This window comes from Squalius cephalus, assembly GCF_949319135.1.
Source record: "Squalius cephalus genome assembly, chromosome: 1".
NCBI lineage: Eukaryota > Metazoa > Chordata > Actinopteri > Cypriniformes > Leuciscidae > Squalius > Squalius cephalus.
Window position 1 is genome coordinate 49,349,704 of NC_137122.1, and position 23,189 is coordinate 49,372,892.

The 23,189-nt window shown below is 39.2% G+C and overlaps 1 protein-coding gene across 2 annotated transcripts in view; it reads left to right on the forward strand.

The window, feature by feature from the left end:
• The first annotated feature begins 1,834 nt into the window (after nucleotides 1-1,834).
• Nucleotides 1,835-23,189, forward strand: part of aatka (apoptosis-associated tyrosine kinase a) — a 50,859-nt gene continuing 29,504 nt past the window's right edge. Inside the window, exon 1 of one of the 2 annotated variants that reach the window (XM_079868429.1) lies at nucleotides 1,835-2,463. In XM_079868429.1, the coding sequence (XP_079724555.1) occupies nucleotides 2,382-2,463 (82 nt within the window). In that variant the 5' untranslated portion in view covers nucleotides 1,835-2,381. Of the gene's footprint in view, nucleotides 2,464-15,607; nucleotides 15,726-23,189 lie in introns of those variants that run through there. The other variant, XM_079868430.1, reaches the window with a different exon arrangement.

Genomic DNA, 23,189 nt, shown 5'->3' on the forward strand with positions numbered 1-23,189 from the left:
GATCGATATGAGTCCCTCTATTGTCCTCAGTGTGACATTAAAAATCATACAGCCACTGTTGAAAAGGGTTCAAATATGCAGAAGATGCTAGAAAAGCAAAGAATGTGAGGAACCTGGAGGATTTTTCAGGACAAACATCAAAACAGTCATTAATCATCCAGGTAATAGTACACAGAATTAAGATTCAAGTATATGTAAACTTTTGAATTGCTTGAATTGTGTAAATTCAGTTAATATTTTGTCTTGTGGATTTCATTTAAATATCTGTTATGTAAAAGCACTTATTCAGGACAGTAGGCTATGCAATTTTTTTATGATCCCTCTATTAAAAATATACATATATTATTAGCATCTTGCATATTCTGCAAGGGGTATGTAAACTTATGAGCAGAACTGTAGAAAAGAGCAATGTAAACAATCTAGATCAATCTCTGCTTACAGCTAAGAAAGACATTTAGCCAGGGTGAAGAAATGATGATGAATTTTCCCTTTTAAGTTCTATCGAAAGTCTGCTTACCTGTCTTTCTGTCGGTGCCTGAAAAAAAGAAGTAAAAAACAGAAACATCACGAAGGAAGGAGGCTACTCCGAGGTGAAAAATAAATGTGCCCTTATACACTATAGGTATGCCTCCAGTTTTTATGTTGCTTTACTCTCTGTTTCCTGAAGGGGGCACTGTGTGACCTGTATGTACTTCACATCCTTCAACCTTTCAGTGACTAACAATTAGTTCACATCATTAATAAGACAGATCTCACAGTGTATCGTTATTTCCTTTCACAAACTTGAATATGGTATTAAAAATATCCTGGGGACATGTTTTGGCTGGTCAGCAGTTGTAATTTGTCAGGTTGTCATTTTCCAGAGTGATCAGTCTTGAATAAAGCAAATGTGTCAGCATGTGTAACTCAGCAAATGCTAATGGTTTGCTTTCTCAAGATACATAATGCTGCATTCCAGAAAACTTGGAATTCCTCCACCTTCTAATACTACTGTAATCATGCTTAAGGTTGGACCATCAGCTTGTAGCTTGTGCAGATTTATGATCAACCCCAATTTTCATAAGACACAGCATTTTACATTATTTCCAATAGGCGGTGACTAACATAACTACTTCAGTAGTCATTTTAGTTAACACTTTATCTCGATAATCCACTTTAGACGTTGCAAAGTTACTTATTTTTTCTCCCTCAGTAGAAATTGCATTTTTTTAAGATCATGTTTTTATCCCTCGACAGTAACCGTATAGGCTACTAACAATTGCTTTCCTGGCCCACCCCATCGGCTATCCAGGATAGCCTGGGGCTTGGGACAAAAGGTCCACTTATCCCCCATTTTCAGCGGCCCAGGCACTTTATAACACAATATAATAAAATGATAAATAATTCAATTTTTGTTCTGCCAACATGAAAGAGCCCATGTCATGCATTTTCTAAATGACAAACCTTGCTACCTATTTTTCAACACGTTTATTAAACATTATGGTGGCAATACACCCTTTAAAGTTATTTCCTGCTGACAAACCCCTCTTAAAATGTTTAGCTGATTTCCCAGTCTGGTATGTTAGCTGGGTTTTGGTCTCTCTCTGTTGGTCAGGGCTGCTGGGAGACCATCTTAAACCAGCTATAAGACCAGCAAACCAGTTTAGGCTGGTTCAAGCTGTTTCAGCAGGGAAGACATGTGTTGTTGTGTAGTCATTTCGTCAGAAAAGCTTTTATAACTTATTATGACACATTCTGACACGCAAACGTTTATTATTCAATAAACATGCGCTGATATAGATGCTACAGATGATGTGAAACAATATATTTGAACTATTTTTTCTTGACTAAATCCGTCACAGTTTTGATGTCGGCGCTCGCTCGCGCTCTCCTGTCTGTCACTGCCGCTGCAGCATTAATAATCCTCCTCTACACACTCCATCACACACACACACCGACATAAACTGACCAGAGCTCCAAATAATATTACAGACTGCGTGTCCAAAGGGCACAGCTGCAGGCACAGCAACACATTTGCAGGAATGATACTGGACAACTGCCAGACACCAACATCTTGGTGCATAGCCTGCACATGGAGAAAAACCGACGCTAATAGGTGGTCTGCCCCGAGGAGCCTTCAGCAAACAGCCAGATGGACGAGGACACACCGCGCTGTTTACACTGAAACGCGTTAAACGCAGAACAACAGACGAGCGGAAATGTTTCCCCGCATCTGTGTCTTAATCCGACGCATCTGAAGTGAGGCAGAGAGAGAGATGACGCTGTGGTTCATGATGCATCGGAGCACCGTCATACCTACTTTTCTTTAATGAAGCGATTTTGTCTTTATTTACTGTACATTCGCTGTGTCCTGCAGTAAATCTGAAGCCTTTACGAGTAGGATGAAAGCGTCGGTATTTGTCGTGGTCATGTCCTCGGTTTTATTTAATCCCAGTTTTGCCTTCAGCTCGCATTTCGACCCAGGTGAGTGAAAACACATTCTGACACGCAAACGTTTATTATTCAGTAAATGCGCTGATATAGATGCTACCGATGATGTGAAACAAGACTTTTTTTTATTTGTCTTGAGGAATTTACCATGCTTACCATGGTAAAACATACATAATAAAGGCCTATATATATATATATATATATATATATATATATATATATATATATAGCCTATATATGTACTCATTATTTATTTATTGTGTTTATATGAATGTGCTTCATATTTTTGTTCATGCTTCAATGAATACTTTTGATCTGTTTTCTAATTAATAATATAATTGTGATGCAGATTAAATGTATTACAACATTTGTTATTGTGAATAATGCATTTATCAAAAGACAACCTGCACGTGCACATGCATGCATTCTGCACTACAGGGAGAGAGTGTGTTTTGCACATTTGCAGTCGGACAGAGCTGACTTGGCATTCGTCAGCCAGAACTGTTGTGTTCCTCTTCTTGTGTGTCCTGTGTTCCCAAGGCAGTTCCGTTGCATAACGTCTGTGCTTGACATATCTGAGCACGGCTGTTTACTTCCTCGAGAAGTCAGCAGCCTGTGGTGTCTCAGACACTGTGAGGGTTTGTGGTTGAAGGCCGACCTGTGACACTGAGATTCACGTGCACCCCCCCTCCCCCCTTTTGTGATGTCTGCTTCAACATAATGAGGAATCAAGCAGCTTAAAGCTCGCTCTGCATGCATGCCCGGTGAGAGAGACCCAGCCGAGCAGAACGCAGTGGGGCAACTTGGCTGAATGTCTGCAGTCGGATCACACCGTTCATTGAATGCGACATATACAGCATGTGATGCACCTGCGGGTGTGCTGAGACCATAGAAAAAGCAGAGCCGTGTGAATTAGGGTGGCATAGGTGAGGAGAGAAATAGGTAGTGCCGTAAACGAAGCCAAAAGTGTCCCTGGCCCAAGTGACGTGCAGCATACTAATGAATCTGGGGTGCAGAGGGAGTCAGCTTGCTTTTATATCGCTCTCGGTTTTCACTGTCTGCGATATACATTTTGCATGCAGATAAGCGTTTGAATGGCTCTCTGATTGGGATGCTGTAACAAACGATTATGCAACATTGTAATTAGATTGGGCGATATGAGGGCCACGGACGGACACTCCCAATCACGGCCGAGGAATTAAAAAGTCTGAAAAGATGCCTTGACCGGCACACAGTCCTGTGCTTGATTCAATTGCACTTTTTGCATTCCTGTTTTCCGAGGGAACTTCCACTAACCGTAACAGAATTACCTGAATCTCTCTTGAGTGTTTAATGAAAGTAAATAAGAACTAAGTGAGGATATGAGTTTCCATATATGATGTTTTATATCTTTATGGAACATGATCTTTACTTAATATCCTAATGATTTTTGGCATAAAAGAAAAATCTATAATTTTGACCCATACAATGTATTGTTGGCTATTGCCACAGATTTACCCGTGCGACATGTGACTGGTTTTGTGATCCAGGGTCACATATGAGTTTTCCAGCAACCCTCCACCACCCCATCTCCTCACTTACTATTTCTATCCCAACCTGGGATGGGGGGGGGGGGGGGGGGGGGGGTACTCTGGTGTCGGGCCAAATTCTGAGCTGGGAGCCCTCCCCTCGGACAGCACGCCAAATACGCATATCCTTTACTCTATTTAAGTATTTGTAAATGTGAACTCGTGAATTGATTTACAAAAGGTTTGAGATGATAGCAGTGCAGGAAGGCCATTGGCCAAAGGCTGGAACAATTTTGGCCAGATTTTGCCCCCCGATTTACAGTCTGGACGAGACGACATCAGTTGCTGAAAGTCAGAGCCAGTCTGCAGATTTGAGTTGACAGATTTCACAGAACATCATATTCATGCTGGGCACGGACTATCGCAAACGTCAGACTATGATTCCATCCTGTCGGAGCATTTAAAACATGTTCGATGTTTTGAGCCCATTTTAAAACACATTCCCCCGGTTCCACAGACAAGGTTTAGTTCACCCAAAAATGAAAATTCTGTCAGTAATTACTCACTCTCATGTTGTTCCAACCCTGTAAGACTTTCGTTCGTCTTCGGAACACAAATTAAGATATTTTTGATTAAATCTGAGAGCTGGCTCACTCCTTCATAGGCTGCTAGGTATTGATATCTGCCAGCCCAGAAAGTCTACAGTGACTACAGTGGCTCAACCTTAAGTTTAACAAGCGACTTTTTGTGCGCAAAAACAAACAAAAATAACGATGTTATTCAACTATTAATTTTCTTCTGTGTGGGCCTCTTGAGTGAGTTCACGTAGTGTAACAGCGCAGCGCTTCTGGGTTGTACGTCAGAATGTAGGCTCACTATTGGCCAGCATCACACACATGACCAGCGTCGGCCAATAGTGAGCTTACGTTCTGACGTACAATCCAGAAGCGCTGCGCTGTTACACTACGTCAACAGCTTAGAAGAATGACATGGAAGAGAAGAGATGGTTGAATAAAGTCGTTATTCTCGTCGCTTGATAAACTTTTTTAACGATGTCTTTACTAACGATTCTGGGCTGGCAGATACAATTACCTAGCAGCCTATGAAGGAGTGAGCCAGCTCTCAGATTTCATCAAAAGTATCTTAATTCGTGTTCCGAAGACGAACGAAGGTCTTACGGGGCTGGAACAACATGAGGGTGAGTAATTACTGACAGAATTTTCATTTTTGGGGGAACTAACCCTTTAAGCTAGTTCCAGACTAAAATTCATGTTTGAGCTGTTTTAACTGAAAGCATCGTGCACTGACAAATCTTAAAATATGTCAGTGCTATTGTTTTGTCTCAAGATACACCAGTGATGTTTCTTTCTAAGGCATGTTTATAAAAGCTACTTAAATGCCCTATTTGAACGAAGGCCTAATTCTGGCTTAATCTAAGCCCTGTCTGTGAAACCAGGCCTGATGGTTTTCATTTGTTAGGCAACGAGGCATATGTTTCTGCGTGAGTTTGTTGTGCTCAGAATGACTTTATGCAATGGGATCCACAGTCGTGTTTGATGCCCTATTTTTCTGTGTTACCTTTTACAAAGTTGTCAACTGTATGATGCCTAGCATTAAGCTCAGATTTTGAAAGTCGTGTAGTATATTCCAGCCTTAAGGCTGTAAAGATTCCCATTTGCTTTATGAGGACATTTTTAGGGTGACTGTAGGCTGTTGGGGTGATGTACATGCTTTAACAGGCTGGAGTCAGCAGCAATCTGTTACTCTGACTGGCCAAGTAATGGGATTGAGAATCAATGTTTCAGTGGCAGTGGATGGTGTGGCTTGCGATGCGATAGGAGACCAATCAGTCTCCCACTCTCAGGATCTTGGACATATGCAAGGACATGGCAAAGTCATCCGGATTATAATGGTACAGGGCAGTTTGCTTCATCACATTACAGAAGTTTGAAAGTCAAGTGCTGTTTTTAAGGTTTGGACTGTATTAGTATAATGTATGGGGTTGGGAATCGGATAAGAACTGGTTCCATCTTTTAAAAAATATCATAACATGTCAGAGCCATAGCTGTGTTGGAAAGTGCTCTGCCATACGGTGCGGTTGCTCTCTGGGCGACCCGATATATAAATCAATACACAATGAAAATGAAAATCATTGTGCTATGCAGTACAGCTTTTTTACTGTGTTGCCTTACCTATAGTCCAATTTACAACATTTGGAGCGATTTTTCTCCGAACCTTACGTCATTACCTTTCACCATTACTGTATTAAAGCTTGTGAGACTTAGACATACACAACCGTTCAAAAATTTGGAGTCAGTATGTTTTATTTTAAAGAAATTTAGATTTTTATTCAGCAAGGATGCACTAAATTGACCAAAAGTGACATTGAAGATACGTATAACGTTACAAATATATCATGGTTTCCACAAAAATATGAAGCAGCACTACTGTTTTTCAACATTGATAATAATATGAAATGTTTCTTGAGCATCAAATAATCATATTAGACTGATTTCTGAAGGATCATGTGACACTGAAGACTGGAGTAATGATGCTGAAAATTCAACTGACATCATAGTTAAATTATATTTTAAAATATATTCAAATAGAAAACAGTTCTTTTAAATTGTAATAATTTTTCTCAATATTGCCGTTTTTACTGTATTTTTGATCAAATAAATTTAGCCTTGGTGAGCATAAGCGACTTTCAAAAAAGTCTTACTGAGCCCAAACATTTGAATGGTAGTGTAAAATCAGTTTAATTACAGGTTATTCATACTAGAATTAGTTAAAGATAGTCACAACTGAGTTTGTTAAAATAAATTGCGTTTATCTAACAAAAAACAACAAAATCACTTTAACATAGAACCAGAATTGTTATGTGGAATCTGAACCAGAATCTTTACATTCCTCTCACAATTCCATCCCTATGTTTAGGGTTTATGGAAGGAACCACATCAAAGCATTCAAAGTTGGTCTGTTAGGGCAAGACATCTTGCTTTTGCCAGAATTTGTAGCCGTGCTGCATTCTGATGGTTATTTACCATGCTGGGTTCTCAAAGCCAGGCTCTATTCATGCATCCTATAAAGCCACATGCACCGCAGATGAGGTCGGCCTGGAACTGTCTGTGAACCGGGCTTTACTGCTCCACGTTCACAACAACAGAATCCTCAGACACTGTTAGAAGGACGATTGCTCAATACTTCAAAGCCTGCCTGTGGTTGTGACTGTTTACTCCAGTTGACTGTAAGTTTAAGAGGATTCTGTTTTATCCCAGACTCTCTCCGATTCAAATTGCTCAGGTTTTTCTGTTTTAGATGAAAAACAAATAAAGACCTGAATGGCTATAAGTGGTTGTGTTGGGAAAATGTAACTCATGTGAAGTACAAGATGAAGGTCGTAAGACAGAAATATGCAGTATGTGAAAAATAGTAGTAAGTAATGCAGTTCATTGGTCTAACTGTAGGCAGTTTGTGGTAAATATAGTGTAAATATGCTGACTTATATGCAAGGGCATTAATATAAAATCTGCAGTCAATGACTTAAACCGTGGCTCATTCAATGAGAATTATTCTTTTTTTTAAAGATGGATGCTGGAAATAAATGCACTGACTTCTTCTATATATTTTGTTCTCTTTTGTCTAATGAAATTTAGGTTTGAGTGTTCTCTGTTATAACATGCCAGATCGATACTGTGTTGATAGGCCTATTAATGGTGTGAGTTTACATCTTCTGTTGTTTTGCTAAAGAAATACATGCGCAGGTCTTCGCAGGACTGTTTTATTGATTTGATTGTTTTTAAGCATGCTTTATGCAGCTATACGCATATACGGTTTATTTGTCGAGCTTCTGTGTTACTGATTGCCATATCAAATTCCTGTGTGTCTGCTGATGCATTTGGCGAATAAAGTGATTCTGATTCACTAACATGGTGGCAGAAGGTGTTTGGATTGTGCACCTGTGCACAGAATCAGCACCATGGACAGGGTCACGTCTAAGTGTAAGATTTATATTGAAAAACATGGTGAATTGCTAAAGTTCAGAGTCAAATTTGTCATCTAATACTCTATTAAATTAATCTTTAAAATCACCTTTAAATGTAATATTTAGCATATCTAAATAAATATACATCAACATGTTGTGATGCTTAAATCCACCAAAAGCAATTCAAATGGTTGATTTTAGTTTTAGTTGTAATCTGTGGTAACCCTACAGCATACTATAGAATATTAACATCAGATATTAATCAGTTATCAGACAGAGTTATACTATCAGTGCATATCTCTAGTTTCTTAAGACTAGACAAGCATGATATATTGCATATAATTACTTTAACCTTGTCTGTCTGTATAAGGCTTTTGTACATATTGCTGCGTCTCGTTTACCAAACACACACATATAGTCGGATTCACTCGACTGCCTCTGACAGATGAGTTCATGCAGAATTTAATACAGCACCTCGTCCTGACCTCGTCTGGTTGAGTGCTGCGTGCCATGTGAGGCGGTCTGGAAAAAGACTGCAGTGTGTTGATGTCTTTGAGAGAATGTGGGAAGATTCAGAACAAGATCAAATGAAACACCTACAGAACGATCAGGTACACTGTAGGTGTGCAATCTAATAACAGTCGAGGGTAGTAAAGGAAAATTTGTTGAAGTACTTTGGAAGAAACTGAATCAGCACACACTACAAAACACTCGTCAACCTTTCAAATTTCTCCACAACAAACATCATAATTCTTTTAGTATGCACACTTTTTAAAGTCACCATGAAATCAAAAAGGACAATTCTTGTGCCCTCATAATGTTTAATCAGAATAACTTCCCCTCCCTCTTTCAGCGACATCTCTTCTCTTCTCTCATGATGTGTTTACTGGTGTGAGGGCGGGATCAACCTGTCACTCACATCAGATCGACCAATAGCAAACCACAACCATCCAATCAATTCCCCATGGACAAAATCAAGTCCCGCCCTACATTTTTTCTTGTTCGAGAAGCCGTTTCACTCAAATATAGGGAAGAAAAGACTATCACAACTTCTGTTTTATGCCGACTTTAAGACCCATTGCAGGTATAGACTAAACTATAGATACATTTCTTACTAGTTTAACCAGTTATCATGTACGTATGATGAGCAACAGCCAATGATACTGCAAAGGAGCACAAGTGGGAAGTGGGAGCCAAAAAAAATCTGAGAGTTAATAAGCAGGACGTAGGTACTACGGTCGTTGAGTAAAATGCACACCAACATGCATGGCAACAGTGTTGTTATTGTTAACTAAAATTAAAACTATTAAAAATAATTTTGGTAATTGAAATGAAGCTAAAATAAAATAAAATATAAATATTAAATGAAAAAAGTTGAAGTAGAAGTACTAAAATGACTAAAAACAAAACGGAAATAAATGTAAGCTTATTAGAAATATAAGAAAATACTAAAACTGACTAATGCACATAACAAAATTACTTAAACTTAACTTTAAATGAAAACTGAAAGCTAATTCAAAATATGAATAGATACTAAATAATATTCAAATTTTAGAGTCTTAAATGTGCTTCAGTAGTGCACTGAGCATATGTGCATGTTGTTGTGCAAGAGAAAAGAACAGTCATTAGTCAAAATTAGGAAATACACAGGAAAGCGTGTGAACAGGCAGATGCATGAGCGAGATCTTGAGGCCATGCAAAAGGAAGAGACATTATGTTCTTGTTCAATGTTAGATATCATATCTGTGGCAAGGATTTCCCTGAATGTTTTTTTGTATTTTCGGCTTCTAGAAGAAAATTATTAGTGTGTATTTCGTCATTTGTGATGGCATATGTCTTAAGCATATTTCACAACGTGTGTGTGTGTGCTTTTGTGTTAGTTGTATAAGGGGTGGGGTGGGGTGGTGTTGTCTTTGGATGTTGTTTTCTTATCTGTGTCACACATTGTTCCTGGGAAGGAATGGTTGCAAAAAAAAACAAAAAAAAACATTGCCGCCTCCTTCCTGAATATTGAGCGCACACACACACACACACACACACACACACACACACACACACACACACACACACACACACACACACACACACACACACACACACACACACACACTAAACAGCACTGCAGAGGTACCCTGCACTAAAAATAAATGACTTTGAGTAATTAATTATGATTTATCCAAGGATGAATACAACCCAACAAACCTGGGGATCTGGTCAAAGGGTCTGTTCCTAAACCTAGGGCCTCATTTATAAAATGTTGCGTAGAAACCGTCCTACATCCTTTTTCAAATGTGCATACACGAAGGTACGCATAAAAAAACGTGCGTATATGCTTCTCTTCCAGATGTGAAATTTATAAATCGCAAATGATCTTGAAATTGTGTGCAGCTGAATGGTTTCCGACTTGTAAACTCCGCCTAATTAATGTCATTAGCATATAAAAGAACACCAGTCAACGTCCAAATGCTTTACCTGAAAATGGCGAATCCAAATACCTGCAGTTCTCCGACTCTCTGCCACAAATACGTTGGCATGGATATATGCACACACCTCTACGATCAAACCTGTGTCACGTTTTATAAATGAGGCCCCTAGTGAGCTGGAACAAAAGAATCATAGATGTGCTTCTGACGGAAAGTCAGTTTTAAACGGTAAGCAAAATAACCATTCTGCCTACCTATTATCAAATTCCAAGGCAGCATGGCAAGTATCATTCATGGAGAAGGCAGAAGTTGATGAAAATGCTACATATTATTAATTAAAATGTTAATTATATATTATTAATTAAATTAAAGCTGCAGTCCGTAACTTTTTTGGGTTAAAAATGATCCAAAATACATTTTTGAGCAAGTACATAACTAGCCGGTGTTCAAAACTATCTGCTTGCCTTAGCTCGATTCAAAACGGTAAGCTTGTAATAATGTTTTTGATTCCAGTGGTACTGGTGGATTTCCGTGGGAAATTCGAGCATGTCTCATTACGTCACATCTGTACACTTAAAGAAGGAGTCTCGGCTAGTAGACTATGAGTGTGAGGATGTTGGAGGTGGAGATTTAGAGCCTTTTCTCACAGCACTTGATATAATTAAACTTATCAATATGATGTCGGATCCAGAAAGGTTCAAACGACAATCACTAGTGACAACTAGAGATTCATCCGTTGTAAAATGCAAAAGACTTCGGAGTGGCTACAGAAAAAAAGAGACTGCAACCGGGCCAATGGGAAAACAAGGATAAATATCGGAAGGGCATTAAATGTAGTCACGCAATGCTGATGTTGTTAACATTAACAATTTGAGAACAAAGTATAATTTGCACGGATTGACGTGATATGATAAGCGATCGTTAGATTTAATCATTTGTACTGCAATGCTTTTTTCCCCTTAGTTGGTCGGAACAAAAGTGGATGTTACTTAGCCTAGTTGTTCAGATAACATTTTCCGGTGAAAATTCTAATGTTGGTCATACTTCCAAAAAGTACTGTAGAATCTGTGATTGCGAATGCCAGTATCCACACCGGCGCGGTGACTGACAGCCGCACATTCTCCTCAGAACATTGGATTCATCCGCGTTGTGCCGTGCCGAGGCACAACCCACGTAAAGTTGATAATTCCGTGAATAACTGCAATTGCAGATTTTGAACAGAGATGGCGACAAAGAGGAAAAACTACGGACTGCAGCTTTAATTAAAATAATATATTTTTGTTCAATGCAGTTTATGCTCATTAGTGTATTGCCAAAACAGTGCACTTGTATTACTTTGAATGAGAGAAAGTGCAACACGCAATATGTTGGAGTAAGTACCACCTTATAAGTAAAAGAAGCTTGGGTTCCCATTAAAACAGTCAGTGTCTAAAGATACAAGCCTGCGGACTGCATATGCACATCCAGCCTGAAATCTAAGCTTTTTCAATGCTAATTAAATGTAAAAAAACAAGATTTATGAGATGGTTCATGTCAGAGTTTCCTGCTGGTTTGAAATAATATGTTATTTACATGTGAATTTGCCAGGCAGCTTTTGAGATTTCGATATTTTAGTAGAAAGAAGCTGGTCTTGCATTTCCGAAATAGCTGAAGGCGATTCAAATATGGCCGCCAAGTGATTTGACTTTCCTTGAGGGACTTTCCTTGGTATCGCGCTGTTCACTTAGCAAAAATGCTAATACCAAACTGTATTGAAATCAGTTTGACTTCAGTCTCTCATGCACTTTGTGGGAGGAGTTGATTAAAATGAATACACGTTGTTTTAAAGCAGCTTTACAGAAAATCTTGATGTTAATGCTTAAAATATCTTAATGTCGTCATGTTTTTAGCAGATGGGTGATAATATAGTTCACATTATGCATGCTGTTTGTATGATGTCACAGGTTCCAAGACAGCAGCCGATGTAGACGCTAGATAGCAAGGAAGCTCACTAGATTTTGGAACAGATTTGAAACTAATCTTGTCTTTGCCCTTTATATATATTTTCAGTGAATCTTTGCCTCATTTCCATCTAGTAGATGTAAGCAGCTCCAGAAATAAATCTTCTGAGACGGGACATTAATTATTGCTCGCACCCCATCACCCATCAAGCCATGCTGATTACTGTGGTTAGGAAAACCATTGGTTGCCTCTGTGCCGAACTAGTGGTTCGGTGTTTTACACGCCATGAATGAAGCCGCTTGCTGTTCACCCTCCAACCTCATTCAACCTTCACAAAGAAACATTCTTTCCCCGTATCACCATGTGGTTCAATGTCTTCGTTCTCTCAGCCGCTTCAACACCTAATAGCAATTTGGCAATATGGTTCTCTCTCTCTCTCTCTCTCTCTCTCTCTCGCTGGGTTTTGTCATCTCACTCACTCAGTGGTTGACAGAAGGCAGCTGTCAGCATCAATTCTTCTCGAGGGCAGTGAACAGACCACAGCACTTTCCCACTGATTCAGCATTGACTGTTTAATGAAAAGAATGTTTTGTTTGTGTGTATTTCTGAATAGGCGATGATAAGGCCCTCCTGCAATCTGTATAATTTTTCATATGTTCTGTGCAAGTATGGTAAAACATGTTTAATGGATACTACACTGAATGCATAACTGAATGCATTACCGACACTGCATAATACAAATAGCACTGCTCAAGGAGACGCATCTTACAATTGATTCTAATAGAGATTGCTGTTAGCATAGCACACACAAACATATATTCAAATTAAGTTTATGGATAGTTTTTTTCAGATTGAAATATAAGAAAATATATTCTTAATCAAACTCTTGCTTTGTCTACCATCCTGCATGTTTTTTCTTTTTTTAAAGATATACGACAATATTAAAATTCTGGCAGTTATCAAATAGCCGATAACTATTCTACTGGTAAGGCTAAAACTGATAAATGGACAATATTTAAATTCTATACTATTGTAATTAATAAAAAAATAACACAAAAAGTAAAATCATTCTACTAAATAAACGTTCTGCTTCTGACAGCGTCCTGTCTGTCCACAGATTTTAAATGGTGATAAACTGTAAAAAAAAAAAAAATTATAATAATAATCATATTCTAAAGATAACATTTGAGTGTTATTAAATTATTAGTGTTTTTAAAGATTAACTTGAATGAGTTTTAGATGATGTCAAAGGGGAATGGGGGAAATATGTCCAATATCTGACCGAAAACATCTCTAATATCAGCCTATAACTAATATGTTACATATTATGCAAGAAAACATGCTATAGCATGTTGCCAAAAGGAAGGGCAGTATATTAGGAGGCACAATAGTTCAATGATACAAAAATGGCAAAACACCATTCAAAAGGTACTATAATATACCATTTAGATAATAATATGTACTTTTAAGGTGCTTATATGTACACTTTAGTGGTATGTAAGGTACAAAGGTGTTCCTTTTTAAGGGTACTGCCCCGGTTACAGCTTTTCCCCCTCTTAGATTGTATGCTAACTACCTGGTTGAGCAGCTTTTGCATTGTGAGCATGGTTATGATGCCTTTGTAGACAGATCACTACGTTTTATAACAGAGGCAGACTTTTCCTTATTGATGTTCCTTGAAGTCCAAGAAGGCCAAACTGGAGCAAATGTGAATCACTGCCCCCATCCCACCCCATATTAGACCCAATATTCTTCCCTAAATGTTACTTGTCCTGCTTTCCTGTTGTCTCAGAGTCTGATGCACTCTGCTCTATATCAGTGTGTAAAGGTCAGTACTGTCGTGGAGCTGAACGAGTACCTCCATTAACGTTCCCGTGCTCATTGTTCATCCTCTGATTCCTACTGATTCGGGCTTATCCACTGAAGCAAATGGAGCTGGGTGTTGTTTTTTAAAGAGAGGGGAAAAATGTGCTGTCCGTCCAAATGACCCTAAGCAACACTGCCTGCCCTGCTGAAAAGTCCAGCATAGACCTGCATGAATTCCATGTTGTTCCAGGCTGGTATAGAGCTGGTGTACAAGTATAATCTTGCTGTTCTCTAGCAAATCTGCGCTGGTCCACTAGCAACCAGCATCCCATTTAGTTCCCAGCATGCAAAACATCCCTTATGCTGGTGACCAGCAATGCTGGATTTTTCAGCAGGGTGTTGAATAATGTTCCCTTTCTAGAACAGTGCTGTTATAACTGTTGAAAAATGTTTTTAATAATTGATATAGAGCTGAAATAAAATAAAATAAATAAATATTAGATGAAAATATTTTAATATTTTAACTTCAAAAAAAGATTTTAAGAAAAATTTGTAATGTTGCCCTGGCAGTTATATAAATAAAAAAGTTAAAGTAGTGCTAAAATGACTAAAACTGAAATAAAAATAAATGTAATCTAAATCTAATAAAAATTTACAAAAGCAAATTACCAATTACTAAAACCTAAAGAAAACTGAAAATTTACATAAATACTATAACAGTATATAAACAATACTCAAATAAAACTATCAGTGTTATTTTAGTATCTTTTAGTATCTTCTATTTTCCATTTTTATGCTTTACAAATTTTGTTGCGTGTTTTTGTCATTTTTAATAGTTTTAAAAAAAATATGTTTATATAGTTTTTAATAATTTTATTTAAGTTTTCAATTATTTATAGTTTATATATAGTTTTTAATAATATTTTGAATCAGTTTTTATTTTTATATTTTCCATTTTAATTTTAGTTAAAGTTTTACTAATTATAGTTTTTACCAATTTTATTTAAGTTTGAATTATTTAGGTAAACAAAATTAAAACAAAAAAATGTTGCTTTAACTTAACCCCGGAAAGCATCCCTCCCTTACAAGAGGTTTTATTGCAGTAGTGTCAAGATTGGCACACCACCAACTCTGCAAATCTGTCGACACCCGGTCACAGAGGTGAAAGGCATTGTGGGTCTGTGTGCTCGCGTGCTTTTAAAGTGTTCAAACACGAGGGAAAGAACAGCTCAGCTGGAAACTTATGCTGTGCTGAGGCATGAGAAGGAAGAGTGCGTATACATGAGAAAAACGGCGAGAGAGAGAGAGATGGAGGCTAAAAATAGGGACACAGGTGGCCCCCCTCCCCTCTGTTCTTCCTTCCTATTAGGCATCAGCGAGATTGGGGTCCGGCGTTGTTAAAATACGCTCTCTCTCGCAGACAGTGTCCACTCCTTGTAGAGGACGAGGCGATGACTTATTGATGCCACAACAATGTTGTGCCACTACTTCATAAAGCCCAGCTCTCGTCCTGAAGGGCTCCTGGCTGATGAGTTTTGGAATTAATGTCCATGTCTGAAGGTCTGTGGGGAGTCATATGTCTTTTGGACAACACCTGCTTCTGAATTTCAAGGACTACCGGGGTTGTTTTTGGTAGGTTTTTTTAAACATTCATCTGCAGAGAGTGAGAGTGTATTAAAGCAATACAAAAGAGTTGTTTGAATAGTTGCGCAATGATGATGAAATAAAGTTCTGTAAACTGTTGTACTTAAATGAATTAAGTCCTAGTAGGACATTTTATAAAGTGAAACATTATGTGTCATAATAAGAAAAATCACAATGCTTTCGTATGCTGTGCTGAATACTGCACATTTCAGTCCTGACCTTGAGGGCTCTCCTCCATCAGCTTTCTTATTCACACCGCACACATTCACATTTACCCATTACATTCTCTATACCACTGCTTCACCAGCTAACCTCCTGTGTCACAATGTTGTGGAAAATGGACCCCAGTCTACTCTCCCTTCCTGTTTTGGATGTGCTGTTTCATTCTCTGTGAGCTAAAATAACTTGCTGCTTCATTCCTGATTTAAATAAGCCAACTTGACTTGCTCATATCCTTCTTTTGCATCACATTTGACTCAACTTCCATGCCTAACACCTTACAACTTTTAATTATTTTGTCTTTCTAAGATAAAATAGAGCCTTGTAATCAGGGCTGGCGCATGCCTATAGGCGAGCCATGTAACCGCCTAGGGCGGCAGCACAGTCAGGGTGCAAGAAAGAGAGAGAATTCTCTACACATTAACAATATCAACACATAATCACCCCATTAAGTTTTCCTTCATACATAGTAGTGCCACTCCTGCCCCGTCCCCACTCCACTCCACCCCACCCAACTCTTAGAGCAGCATCAGTCTACATGCAATCTGTTATCCGGACATGAATATAAAAGATGACGATTTTTTACTGCTGGTGATTACTAATGATTTTAAAGCTTTATACGCTCTTCTGAAAAGAAGGCTTATGTACGTGTGTGTGAGAGAAAATGGGGGAGAAGTTATGTAGCTCACCTTATTGTGATTTTTAGTGAAGCTTTGTATCGATGCTTGAGTCGTTCTATCAAAATCACATTACCAGTGACATCCGAAGCTTCGTTTCACACACACCCACTTACTCTTCGTACTCTGATTCAAAGGTTTAAAAATGTGCGACACAGGGCGCACCCTTGTGGGTTGTTAAGGAGTACTGCGTTGCATTGAACTGTTTATTGTATTGCAAGAGTTATGAGAATGAATTGTATTGTGAGAGTTTAGGAGTTTATTATATTGCAAGAGTTTTGGAGAGTTTATTGTATTGTGAGAGTTTAAGAGTTTAGTGTATTGTGAGAGTTTAGGTGTTTATTGGTGCGAGTTGCTAGCCTGACTACGTCGTTCACAGCCATGTTCACTCCGGTATTTCGCTCGATGGTTTTGTTTTCACATCATAAATGTGTTTACAGTGGAAGTTAGATGCGGCTGAGCATGCGCATAACACACGCCATAACCAAACATTATGTGATTGGCTTATGGGTAACCAATGATTTTAAACTTAAGACAAGCGCCCCCCCCCCCCCCACGAGAAAGAAAAACGCTTTTCAATTATGCCATGCCAGACTCTGTCTATGAAGCAAAACGAAGTAGCAGAGTTTGGTATTACCAGGCTAGCGAGTTGCTACAATCATGTGAAAGTGTGTGTGTGTTTGTGTCTTTGTGTGCATGCACCTACATTTATTCAATTCCTTTATTCATGAGTTTTATTTGTTTACAAACAGAAAATGTGTCCACATCCAGAAAACAAAATGTTATCTTTATTGTTTTGAGTTACTTGGAGTATGAAATGGAACAGATTGTTGTCATGTATTTAATATATTGGTTCATTCATTCATTCATTCATTCATTCATTGAGTTTTGCTTCTAAGATTAATGCGTTGGTCGGTTTTTGAAACATTTTGCTACACATCGCTTTCCCCTACTTTCACCAGCAGAGGTCCTCGTCGAGCTCTGATTTGAAAAGCTTCGAGCAATGAACCTTTTTCTGATACAATTGTGTTGAAAGCTTCACTGATTCAGAAAGCTTAATTTCGCAATCACTAGTGCTTGCACACCGTCGCTTTACCGCTACTAGAGCTACCACTAATTTGCTGATTTCCGTGTGTCTCTAATTGAAAGTGAACTAGACACTTGTGCTTTCCGCATACCGTGTTGTTACTGCTGCCGGCCCAATTTATCAGCGGCCTGCCATGAATTCTCCCAAATCTTCCGATTTTTTTAGTGCAATTTTATGAATAAACGAATCCCCTAATCTTTCACATGCATCTCAAAGATCGTGTTCAATTGTGAGTGTGAAGTAAGCGTGCAGTATAGCGGCAATTGAGCTTGTGCCGGCCCCGATTGTAATAGTAACGTCTTGGTTACTGTTGTAGAGGGAATGAGACATGGTGTCGAATGACTGACACTAGGGGTCATACTTGGGAGCACCTCTGCACATTCTTTGAGAAAAGGGCAATGAGAATTAGAAAGCATGCCACTCCCCCGGACATAAGGGTATAAAAGGGGGCCGGCGTGCATCACTCATTCAGGTTTGTACTGAGGAACCGAGACAGTGTCCCGACTATTTCAGCGGGCAGTTCAGCATTGTGGTAGGAGTGACACCATGTCTCGTTCCCTCCATCAGGAATCGTAGGTTACAACAGGAACCGAGACGTTCCCTATCTGTCAGTCACCCAGACTGGTGCTGTCGATTTACTAAAACTACTGAAGGTCCTCAAGGGAAAACACCACAGCAGCTAAACCGTGTTACGAGGTTTTGGTGGTGCAGATGTCGGCAAGCCCCCGCGTGCCAGATCACTACTGAATGCCCCACGTAAGCCATGTAGTCCCTCGTACCACGCAGGGACAGAGAGGGTAGTACTTACCATGGGAAAAGGACGCTTCAGCTGCTCTTTTGACCTATTCTTCCTTTTAAAAAAGCAAACAAACTCACAGCTTTCCAGAATTAGCGCTAACGGAGACCACATAGTGCCTTAAGGGTGGTTAATATGTGGAGAATACTTCACATGAACTTACCAACCAGGATGTATCACACGTGGAAAGAGATCCCTGCGGTAGATCCTACCTGAAGTGGGAGGAAGTACTACAAAACATTTACTGTTAGGGACACCATATTGTGGACAATACATCAAATAGGATTACCATAAGGGAATCACTACATATGGAGCAACTGGCCCAAGTATACAGGCTGACCTGAAAGGGCATGCACCAGGAGTACTTCAGGAGAATTCGACTCCCGCAGGGTGGTGAGGGAAAATTCACATCCAAGGTTTGCCGGTCCAGGGAACTCACATGGACAAAAAAGTGGGAAAGGCGCTGTGTGTAAGTGGTACACCCGGCCCATTGTCTTACCTGTTCGTACACAATAGCACACGAGACAAAACTGGCTCAACCTGGAGATTATAAAATCTCGCTATGGTATTGGGTGTCGCCCAACCTGCTGCTCTATAGATGTTAGAGAGGCAACGTTTGCTAGAGCCCAGGAGGATGCAACACTTCTCTTGTCTTGTGCACACACTCATAATGGGCATGGCACGCCTTGGGGCTGGTATGCCAAGGCAATGGCATCCACAATCCAATGGGTCATCCTCTGTTTGGAGACCCTTCTTCTATCTGCCAAAACAGACAAAGAGTTGCTCAGAGCTTCTGAAGCTCTGCATGTGGTCCAAGTAAACACACAGGGTGAGTACTGGACACATCAACGAAAAGGCTGGGTCTGCTTCATCCCGAGGTTCTCACCACTTGGTTCCTAAAAGAGGTAGTGGGAACTTTGGACACATCGGCTGGGTCTCAGGATCACGTGAGACTTCTTTAGAAAATATTTTAAAAATCGTACAAACCCCAAACCTTTAAATGGTAGTATGTGTATATATATAAAATTGCCTTTTTTTTACGAAGTGAAAATGTGCTTCTTACAGGGTAATCCAAAACTAACTTAGAGATATCAGAATATGTTATGTTATTACATCCATGCTGAGATATTTGGATGTGGCTACCTATTATGTTTTATAGTAATTGGTATATAACGTACCTTAAACCTTTCTAGAGTAACCCTCCATCTGGGATGACAGATTAGGTGTAACGCAGCCACACTGCACCACTGTGAGAGTCCTGTGCAGTTGGAGGACGTTCACACAGCACAGGTTAACAGCAGCCACAGCACCTGAGGCTCTCTGCAGTCACTCTGTGTTATTAGCAGCACCTCTTAGCATTGCCTGTCATCAGAACACAGCAGTGGCTACCACAGACTCCACATGTGTTAGTGTACTACATGTGGAAGCCCTGCTTCCTGCTTATCTACTGTTCGCTTTTATATTTGATCTCCTAATTGTAACTTCAGCAAATCAGCACAGTGCTAAATCGACATAGCTTGGCATCAACGTTAAAACTAGAAACTTTTGTGACTGGACCATGCACTGTAAACCATAAACTCACTATAGAGGCAGCGACGTGCAAGCTCTGACATTGGGTTTGTTAGGACAGCTGAAGATATAGGGCCTCTTCTCTCTATATCAGTCAGTTATTTCCCTCGTTTTCTCCTACTGTCCCTTTTCAATAGCAGAGAGTGCTGAAACTGCAACTTTGTGTATCCATCTCAGACCTGATTGTGTTTAAACAGCTTTGTAATAAAGAGAATCTGGGTGCTCATAAAATTAGGCCACATACACACTACAGCTAAATACTGTTGCACTCTTAGTTAATGCTTACAAGTGCATTTTCCAACTTGAATTCACTCCCAAGGATTTACTTTGAAACAATTTTCAATCAGAAATTGCTAGCAAATTTCACAGACAATGACAATAAACATTAAATTCAATTCTGAAGTAAAAATGTAAAACATACTTCAATAAACTTTGTTTTATTTACAATTTTGAATAAAAAAACATCTTTACAGTGTATTTACTAGGGCTGTCAATTGATACATTTTTCTGTTGTTTTCTGTTTTTCAATCGATCACATAAATTTTTTATGTGCATTTTTAGAATCTATGCCCAGTTTGGCATTTCCATCCGTTTTTTTTTCATCCAACCCTAACCTAACAGTCTACCAATGCTGTAATGAGAGTTAGTTGAGATGTAGTTGCAAAGTTACTTATAGTCAGTAAAATGTCTAAATTGGACCATCGAAATAAAGTGTCAGCAGAAAATAAGCAGACAGTCTACTAATACTGTAATGAGAGTTGGTTGAAATGTAGGTGCAAAGTTACTTAATTAGTAGAATGTCTAAAATGGACAATCAAAATAAGGTTTTGGGTTCAGTGGCAAGACCTACTAAAGAGGATAAATTGGTATGAAAATAGAGTTTGCAGGGAACCCTGTCTTGTGAAATCCTCCATGAGTAGAGTGAGTCACAGTGAACAGGATGTCTTATGTCCCCAGTGACTGCTCTATCTACTCACTCAGTCTGAGAGATTTCTGTTACAAGTCTGTTAAAGTCTGTTACACCAAAACTTTGCTTCAATAAGTTCATAAAGACATCAGAACGTAATCCATATGAATCAAGCAGTTTAACCCAAGTCTTTTGAAGAGATTTGATTGCTTTATATATAAACAGATTTCATTTATGCTTTTATTTACATATAAACATTGATCAATGCACATGTAGCACATTAAATATGGCAAATGGAAGCATAATTGTACTTTCTTGACGTGCAAAAGCCAATGTGGCTTGTTCTCGCATGTCACCCAAGCATGGTTGAGCTTTCATTTAGCATTTTTTATGTGCGTTGATCAGTGTTTATGTGAATAAAAGCCTAAACTTTAACTTTTTGAAGCGTCAAAGTTTTGGTCTAATGGACTTCCAGTGGAGGGACAGAAAAATATGTTCACTTGTGTAACATACTGCCTTTCGATCCAAATAAACCTAAATACCAACAAAACTCATGTTTATAAGTTAAATCAGGTAGAAAAACTCTTTTTAACATTTTGAACTTTCTTTAGTGTGTAATGCTGTCAACTATGCAGATGACGACGGAATTGGCGACCATAGTTTGCTATCGATGCTTTCGGGAAACCCACCCCAGAACGTTACCGACAGACTGGGAAGAGAGGTGCTGCAACAATGTAAAATATGTGAAAAATAATTCGTTTTTTTTTGTACATTCAAGCATGAAATCCTATTCTAGTAGAGCCCAAAACCAAAGTCAAGACTTTGCAAAAGGGCGTAATATGTCCTCTTTAAATGTCAGCACCTAATTAACATTCATTAAGACAGCTTTTTTGGTGACAACTGCATCTATGCATGCAGACACTTTGCATACTGCAGAAGAACTATGATAGTACGCGTTTCCGAACACCTGTGCTGTGTGCTCCTATTTCAGAAAAGCAGGAGAAAGCTGTTTCACTGTTAAATTCAGTAGCTCGCGTCCTGCTCTCGTCATCATCTCAGCTCTGATCTCCTGTGTACACTTACACCCCAGGGAAGCGAAGCTGTGTGTTTAGGAGACTGTGTGAGAATGCTTGGGTGTGAGGGGGAAACCTGATGAAAGAAGCAGAGGAAAATAAAAGGAGCAGCTGTTAATGCATCAGCAGAAATGCGTCATCATTATGAAAGGTGGGGGCTGAGGAGAGATTTGACAAAAAGCGAAGTGCAATACATGACGGGTCAGGCAACCAGCCTGTTACCATGGAGACGCAGGAGTGGGCGGTAGAAATGCTTTTGCACGTTGCTGACCGTGTCTCTGCATGTGGTGTTGTGTATACACACATGCTCCGGTCACTGGTCACTGCCTCCTGTTCCAAAACCCACTGAGATATAGACAGCTTTATTAGGAAGCCATAGTTGTTACACCCTTTTGGTCAAAGACAGCTGCCTATGTAGGTATTATACAGCTCTTATGTTTTGGTGCAGAGCCCATCAGAGTTTTGTTTTCTTATATTTGTGTGTGTTTATACCATCCTATGTCTATTCCTGTTTCAAGACATTGACCTTTCAACCCACATGAGCAGTGACAGACGTCATATGTGGAACATGGTGTCCACAGCGACATGTGTCAGCATATCAGCAAAACAAGCCACTTCCTCCATTTCAGGACACATTGCCATTGTGGTGAAGAGTTTTGCAGATCTGAATGTTCATGCACTTTTCAACTGAGAGATAGAAAGACAGCACATGCTTAACATGTGTCTTTATGTGTGTGTCTTTGTCCCTTGCTGACAGCAGGATTACAGTGAAAGTCAGATTAAATCTCAGTGGTCCAAAATGTGACACCAGCCCCTGCGGTGTCCTTATAATGACAGAGTGTGAAAAGGCCTAAATGCTGTTGGCCTGAGTCCCATCGCTTCTGCTTCATTAGCATACAGCCAATCAAACTGGACAGCTGGGAGGCATGTTTAAATGGCAACAACTTTACCTCGGCTCAAGCGGACATTTCATAAATCATTATCTGGCGGCATTTTACAAGTCTCTTCTTTTCAGAAAATCTGGTAGGACTAGTGTGTACAGTGTAATTATTATGCATAAGCCAATTTGATTTTAGTCGTTCCTATGTCTCTGGATTTTTAAATGCATGAATTGATCTACATCT